The sequence below is a fragment of the Canis lupus genome, chromosome 12 (assembly GCF_011100685.1).
Source record: "Canis lupus familiaris isolate Mischka breed German Shepherd chromosome 12, alternate assembly UU_Cfam_GSD_1.0, whole genome shotgun sequence".
NCBI lineage: Eukaryota > Metazoa > Chordata > Mammalia > Carnivora > Canidae > Canis > Canis lupus.
The window spans coordinates 46833111-46841204 of NC_049233.1; the positions used below are offsets into that span (position 1 = coordinate 46833111).

At 40.2% G+C, this 8094-nt stretch overlaps 1 protein-coding gene and 2 pseudogenes across 1 annotated transcript; 2 read left to right on the forward strand and 1 right to left on the reverse strand.

Annotated features, from left to right (window-relative positions):
• On the forward strand, positions 1–3241 carry LOC106559571 (small cell adhesion glycoprotein-like). Its single transcript, XM_038555049.1, has 2 exons — positions 1–41; positions 2754–3241. Exons 1-2 carry the CDS (start codon positions 1–3, stop codon positions 2974–2976), a joined length of 264 nt encoding a protein of 87 aa, XP_038410977.1. The 3' UTR covers positions 2977–3241.
• A 510-nt stretch (positions 3242–3751) lies between these two features.
• LOC100688530 lies at positions 3752–4308 on the reverse strand (annotated as a pseudogene).
• Positions 4309–6345: 2037 nt separating this feature from the next.
• Positions 6346–6971, forward strand: LOC119876895 (annotated as a pseudogene).
• The last annotated feature ends 1123 nt before the right edge of the window (positions 6972–8094 follow it).

Consider the following 8094-nt stretch of genomic DNA (forward strand, 5'->3'; position numbering starts at 1 on the left):
ATGGATCTCAAGAATATTGCATTGAGTGAAGGTTGCATACGGTATGATTCCATTTATATAACACTCTCAAAATAATAAAATTAGAGAGATGCAGAATAAATTAGCAGTTTTAAGGAGTTAGTGTTGGGGAGGGAGTTGAGGGGGGATAAGTGCAGCTATAAAGGGAACTATGTGGCAATGAAACAGTTCTGTGCTTAATTGTGATATTTGTACACTAATGTACACACAGGATAAAATTTCATGGAACTACACACTCACACACGTACACACACATACACACAATACTAGTGAAATCTGAATAGGCTCCATGAGTTGTACCAACGTCAATTTCCTGGTTTTCACATTGTACTACACCTAGGCACAGTATTATCTTTGGGAGAAACTGGCTAAAGTATATCCAGGACTTCTCTGTACATATTTTCAACTTCTTCTAAATCTATAATTCTTCAAAACAAAAGTTTATTTAAAAAAAGGCATTCTAAAATAAGCTTTAAATTTGCATGAGTCAAAATTTGTGGTTATTTTTCATGCAGACTGACACAAAGAGACCATATTTTTGCAAAGCTTTATATGAACCTATACATCGTTTAAGAAAAAATTGTCAGCAGAACTAACAGTTTAAATTATAGAAAGACAAACTGCATAAATATTGGTAAGGCTAAAACAAAAGTATGCCATTATTTCTCCTTGATGTATATACTTATGCATCAGTAACTATGGGTTTTATTTATCTCCATACTTAATTAGCACCAAATAAACATTGTTCTAAGTTGGTGGTTCTCAGATTGTGATCTGAGAATTTTAAACACTTTTCAGTGAGTTTGTGAGGTCAAAATGATTTTCATAGTAGTCCTAAGATGTTACTGACTTTTTTTCACTCTCAACCTCTCATAAGTGTTCAGAGAAATTTTCTAAGGGCTACATAACATGTGGAATTGCAGTGGATTGAATATAGATGCACATGGGAATCTAGCTATGTTCCACTGGACCAGTCTTTTTTTTAAATTGCAGAAAGATAAAACAATGCTGCCTTTCTTATTTTTTTGTTTTAGAAGTTGTCATTTTTTTTATAAATATATATTTCTGTTAGCATGTGATAGTTAATTCTGTTTTTTAATAAATAAATATGTTAAGACTTTTTCTAACATAATTTCTAAATCAGTAAATATTGGAAAATACAACTTCATAAAAAAATTCTTTGGACTCTTCAAAAATTTTTAAGAGCATAAACATTTTCTGAGACCAAATAGTCTGAGAACCACTGCTTAAGTGACACACAAAGCCACAAGGAAGTTTTCAGAATTGAAACTGGTTTCCTTTTTTAAACTAAGTATCATTTTTGTGCTTTGATATTGCAGCTCATATTTTATGAAAATTCAGCATTATGCAGTGAACAATTATATCAGAATTAATTCAGAGAGAAACATTTATAACAAGATTGCAGAATGTGAGAGCATGAAGTCAATGCACATTTCAGAATTTGCTTTATGATAAAGTGAAGATTGAAAAACAGAACTAAAGTCACCATTGCTGTGGCTTTCAATAACAGAAGTGCCTTTATCTTTATTTTACAAAGAAATGGGATTCATCAAAGGATTAACCTTCAAATCTTGAAAACATTTTAATAAATATTTGTATCATTCTAATCATCTTTAGGTCTTTATGTTTTGGAATTTGAGAGAAAAACATTAAGAATCAGGACAGGAAAAAGAATTAGGTTCGACTGGAATTTATGCTATTTTGCAAAATATGCTCAATCTAAATCAGATTTATTAACCTCGCTCAGCCTTTATTGGCATTCCAAGTGAGTACCTTGCAAACATCACAGACTCTATACATCTGACCCCACAGTGCCTCCCCAACGTCCACTCAACATGCTCTTACCTCCTGCCACCTGCCACAGCAGAATGGTGTGAATCCAAGAAATGTGTGTTTTCTCATCTTGGCCAGTAAAGCCTTTCTTTTCCTCCTCAGTCCATCCATCTCAGTCCCTTTAAGGACTGCCCAGCTGTCAGCTTCCCCATGAAGGTTTCACATGACCTCAAAGCCAGAATACATCATTCCCTCCACTACATTCACCTATCACTTTGCTTAGAATTCCTAGATGAAAGTTCCGCAATCTGCCCTGAACTCTAGCCAGTGATTGATATGTTTGTCACTCCAATTCTGTGAAAACCTCATAAGGGTTTGCAGAGTAGATGTAATTATGTTGCACTGGGACTTTAGAACAGTAATAATAATAGCAAACCAAGGTTGCTAATGTAGAGCTGTCATTAAGGAACAAGGTAACTCTCAAATGAGGACTTAAAATAAATGTTTAATAAAACAAAATAATTTCAAATAATAAATTCATTAGAAACTGTATGTTCTCACTAAGCTCTATAATTTGTAGGTGGCTAATATGAGAATCTATACGTGTTAAATACGTCACAGGTAGAAGCCACTTTATGCTGATATAAAAGTCATAAGAATTCAAAAGAAAGCATTAATAAAAAGCATACACAAGAGCTTCAAGGCTTAAATTAGGGGTCTCTTATGATTTAGTTTACATCAAACTGTATGTGTGCATAAAATTTAATTCTTGATAAAACAGGAAAATATAGCATGCTTGAAAGTATAAAAGAATATTATTGTCATAATTTACTATTATTATCTAATGTGTTTTCATGTTATTTATTGTGATTATATATAATTAATATATTAAATGATTTACGAAGTAGGTAAACACTCTACCAGTACCCCATACAAGCTAGACAGATAGACCAAGTATCCTATACACACACACACCCTGCGTGTGTGGTTATCACCGTGGTCTTCCTCACCCTGCTCTCAGTCGTGATCTTGATCTTCTTTTACCTGTACAAGAACAAAGGCAGCTACGTCACCTATGAACCTGCAGAAGGCGAGCCCAGTGCCATCCTCCAAATGGAGAGTGACTCAGCCAAGGGCAGGGGCAAGGAGGAGTATTTCATCTGATGATTCCCGGGCCCCGAGGAGCTCATTCAGGCTCCAGTGCTAACACACTATTTATTAGGTGAAAGTTTTATCTGAAGCCAGTGAGAAGCATCGACTGATATGAGCAAACCTGAGCTCCTTCTAGGACACAGGCCCAAATGCCAACATGACTGATGCCAGGGACCCAGGGAAAGCTATTTATGGGGTCTCTAACCAGGCCTTTGTAGTATAGCTGGTTTCTGTGGCTGCCCAACAAGGTGGAGCAACACCAGGCCACCATGAGTTATGTGCCCAGTCATCTTCAGTTTTCAAGGTCGAAGGGAAGGAGAGTTAGGCCCACTGGCTGCTGTTTTTTGTTTTTACTGGAAGCTCAGGTGGCACATGACAGTTCATAAAATGGCTTCAGAGGTATGGGCTGGGGTTGGTGGGGAGGGGTGGGGGGAGACAAAAAATAAACTGGGGTGGGAAAGAAAACAACCAGGAGGAGGTAAGAGCTGGCTGGTTCCTTCTCAGCCTGATTTAGGGGAGGGAGCTGGTGCCTCTGAACAATAGGATGTATCCCTTCCTTCACCCCTTGGTAGGGGAGAGAGAAAAAGCAAAAAGCTGTTGCTTTGGACCTCCTGAGTCTCAAGGAAAAGGGGAAAGCCGGTGTTCTGATGTCATGAATTCTGGGAAGGGGGAGGGGGTGCTGGGTCGGGTAGGGGGCAGCTGGAAAAACTGGCAGATAACCAGATGGTAGCTCTGGGGGGGTCCTTCATGTTGGAGTCACTCCAGTATGGTGAGGGGGGCATCCCCACTGTTGATGGGGGCCGAGGACTTCTTTTTTTTTATTTAAAATGTTATCATTTAATTAGCAAATTTGGGGGGTAGGGGAGAAGCCACATTAGGACTCAGACAAAGGCAGAGACCCCAAATCAGCTGACTTTTCCCTGTCAGGCTGGAGCAGAATTTCAACCAGACCATATACATTCCAGCTCTGGAGACAACAATCTACTCTTCAAATCCTGATTCCAGGTACATTGGAGGCAAACTGGCTTCACTTCATCCAAGGACCTAGCTGTAGGGCTTTCATGGCATCCTCAAGTTTGAGCATCCCTCGTTCCTGTCGCTGGCGGTGCCACTAGGCCATGGACTGGAGCATCCACTTGGCCCTGAGCTTGTACAAGTAAGAGCCATAAACCAAGACCTCAGTGAGGCCCGAGGATTCCAGAACCTTTAGCTCGAGCATGACTTTGCTCACTTGCTCGATGTACAGGATTCGAGATCCAGCTGGGCCAAACATAGTTTCCAAGAGCTGCATCTGGACCTGCAACACCACGGGTCTTTCAAGTCTTCCAGAACTTTCACCCATAGTGGAATAAATGGGCATTAAATGGGGTGCAAAAATAGACACACCACTTTTTGATGTGGAAGTGGCACACATACTCTCATACTACAGAGGGAATTTAGTCCAAGATATTTTTGTGGCCTTCTTTGGAAATACAACCTGCTATCACATGAAAACTTAGGGACAATAAATACCCAGGGGCCTTCTCTTTGGAGCTCCTCTGTTCTGTTTTTATCACAGAAAAGGCCCTTATAAAGTTTGGTGTGTGTCTATCAACAATCCTGCCCTGTCTGTCATAGCATGGAAAGACTTCAAGGCTAATTAAATATGTTTTTACATTATCATATGTGAGTAGATGTGTGTGTCTCTATGTCCGTACACATCTGTACATATAAAAGACAGCTCCAAGATTACAAGTGCTCGCTACAATGTGAAATCCTGCCCTTCACTTGCAAAGATGATGCCATCGTTCCCCAACTGCCAGAGAGCAAGGTTTTCGGTTTTTCTAATGGTAGTGATGGCAAGGGTGACTCATCTATACTCTGCACACCCAGAAGTCATCTGACTCATAGCACACTTTTGAGATGACTAGTTAGGGTTAGAAGCACAATTCTTTATTAACAAAACAGTAGAAATCTAACTGACTTCTAGAGGCTTCTCATTAGCCACATCTAACTCAGCTAACTACCGAGGAGAGGCAAAGTCAGTTCCCTTCAGTGAACAGTAACTAATGAAGGGAACCTCTAAGGTAAAGCCCTTAATCCCTAGCACATTGCCTGGCATGAGGCAGGTATTCAATAATTGTTTATTAAACAGAGGATAGGCCTGTAAGTTTTAGCATCTTGCCTGGTGAGAGAAGATAGCCATAGCTCACCTTGAAGAAAGATGTGAAGGAAGAAAGTCACAAGGGAAAGTAGAACGTTTGGAATCCATCATCCCACAACTTCCACAGAGTCAGCTCATCTCTACTTCCTGCTGAGTGACCACCTCTGTCTCCAGCTGGACGAATTTAAAGAGCCTGGGGCCAGTAGTAAGGAAACTCAGCTTGGAGTGACCCTGGTAACTATTTTTCTTTGCTCATGCTCTCTAGTTGCAGTAAGGGGGTTTCTACTTTGTCCTTGTAACAAATTCTTCACAGCAGGATAGAGCATGAGAGTGTTTCACGATCCCTTGCTCCAGGCCCTAGCCTCAATAGTCCTCCAGGTTCCCCGTTCTTCCAAGTAGACAGTCAAACATTGTTTCCAGGCACCACAGTGACCTTCAGACCCATTAACATATTCACTGATAGTTTTTCCAAAGGTGGTGACGTGGATGGCTGACCAATTGCGGGGACAAGGAGAGACTGGTTAATACTCCCTCAATCTGTCCCCAGTCATCTCATCAACTCTTGAATATAGATAATTACTGTTTTCTCTATCCTATGATAAGATGAGTTTGGGTGGGTACCTGGGTGGCTCAATTGGTTAAGCGTCTGTGTGTGGCTCAGGTCATGATCCCAGGGTCCTGCGATGGATCCCCGCATCAGGCTCCCTGCTCAGTGAGGAGTCTGCTTCTCCCTCTCTGTCTGCCCCCCACCCACCCCCCCAGTCACGCACTCTCTTTCTTGTGCTCTGTCTCTCAAATAAATAAATACAACCTTTAAAAAATAATTTTAAAAAATAGAATAAAAGTAAATAAACAAAAAGATGAGTTTGGGATAATTTGACGGGAGTTAAGTGCAAAATTGAAGGTCCAAGCTGAGCCCTTGAGAGATTTAAAGACTGAATAAGCACCTGCTACATGTCAGGCACAGTGCCAAGTACGGATGACACAAACTTGAATAAGTTTCCTGCTATCTGACCCAGATACAAAGGCAAGTAACCGTGAGAGTGAAGAATGTTGTAATGAAAGCCTTTGTAGGCACTGAGCATTCGCTGGGCAGAGGACATGACAAAGGAGAGATGACAAGCAAATGAGAATTAAGAACGTCTACTTAACTGAAAGAGAATCTCTACAGCAGTTAATACACATTTTAGGATTTTGATATTTGTGCAAGAGCTTCATGGATTCAGTAGTCCCCATAATTCATGAAGCAGCTAGAGGTGGCAAATAATATGCCTCAAAGAGCCCCATGATCCAGAGGGAAATAAGGCCGAGTGAAGCCACACAGCTCAGTGGCACCATTTGGGATGGGATTTCGGTCTATCAGTCACTTCACAGTGTTTTGTGCTTCTTTCGTGTGGGCTGTGACATGCCATCCAGACTGAGGAAGATCCAGAAACCTCAGGGGCACGTGAGGCATGGCCCCAGCAGCATGGGCAAGCGCCGGAAGCACCCTGGGGGCCAGGGTAATGCTGGTGGAGTGCATCATCCAACAGGATCAACTCTGACAAATAACACCGAGGTTACTGGGGAAAAGTTGGTTTGAGGCGCTACTTAACGAGGAACCAGAGCTTCTGGCCAGCTGTCAACCTTGATAAGCTGTGGACCTTGTCCCTTAGCAGACACAGAGAAATGCTGCCAGAAACAAGGCTGGAAGCTGCTCCTATCATTGATGTGCAGCGATCTGACTCTACAAAGTTTTGGGAAAGGGAAAGTTTCCAGAACAGCCTGTCATCGTGAAAGCCAAATTTTCAGTACAAGAGCTGAGGAGAAGATGGGGGGTGTGGGGGTTGGGGGGATGCGGGGGGAAGGGGCTGCATCTTGGTAGCTTCAGGGCATGTGGAGGGAGGTTTATTAAATGGTAACAGGTGCTTTTCAAAAAACGAACAAAACAAAACAAAACACAACAACAACAGTGCTTTGTGCCTTCCCAAAATCTTTAAAGGGACCCAACTCCTTTTCCAGATGAAATGGGGAGAAAGGAAATGGGGGAAAAAGGGGTCTCATAGATAGAAATATACAGCATAGCTTGTACCACTATGTTTTACAAAAAAAAAAAAAAAAAGGTTTCCATAAAGAAGCACTGAACAAAAGATGACAGTAAAATATTTACCTTAAAAATATTTATTTTTAAAAATAAAGGAATGGGGCACGTGGGTGGCTCAGTCAGTTAAGCATCTGCCTTCGGCTCAGGTCATGCATAACCTCAGGGCTAGATCCTGGGATCCAGCCCCACTTCCGGGCTGCCTGTTCAGCAGGGAACCTGCTTCTCCCTCTCCTCCCACTCCTGCTCCCTCTCACTATCTCTGTCTCTCTCTCTCAAATAAATAAATAAAATTTAAAAAATAAATAAATAAGAATAAAGGGGAAAAAACAAGCAATAATTAGAAGAAAATTGAAGGACTTATGGACTTATGAAAATGATTTTAATCCCTTTATGACCATTCTTTTAACAATTATATTTTGAGAAGTTTCTTTTCTTAATTGAATAAATTTAAGGGGCTTATAATAAGATGCATACCTTCTACTTTAATTGTTATTTAAGGCACATTACAATGTTAACTTAATTATGTAATTAAAATCTTAGTTTTTCCATTACCCTTTGGTTTTCCTAGCACATGAGCATTTTTTAAATCGTCTGCATACGAAATCAATAAGGAATTTTGATAAGACAAACTATGTGCCCCATGAAATATTGTTCTCAATGAGAATTTCAAATGTTTGTTGTTTAAAAATGCCCAATTTTTTAAATTAACATTATTGAAGTAATAAATGCTGGCAGGAATAGAACATCAGATAGTTATCAATTCATCACTCAGAAAAGTAAAATATCCAAAGGCTAGAAAAGTTTTATATGGAGCATTATTATAGGAATATAAGAATGTTTCCTGTAACTTTTCAGATTTGTGCATTGTATTTTGTTATGTTTAGCTGAGCTATTTTTATGCAAT

What these genes read in the sequence shown, in the direction of transcription:
- LOC106559571 (XM_038555049.1), top strand. Translation starts at nt 1, where the DNA reads ATGGATCTCAAGAATATTGCATTGAGTGAAGGTTGCATACG. An exon ending in TTGAGTGAAGGTTGCATACG is followed by an intron (nt 42 to 2,753) that starts GTATGATTCCAT and finishes CATACAAGCTAG; the next exon opens with ACAGATAGACCAAGTATCCT.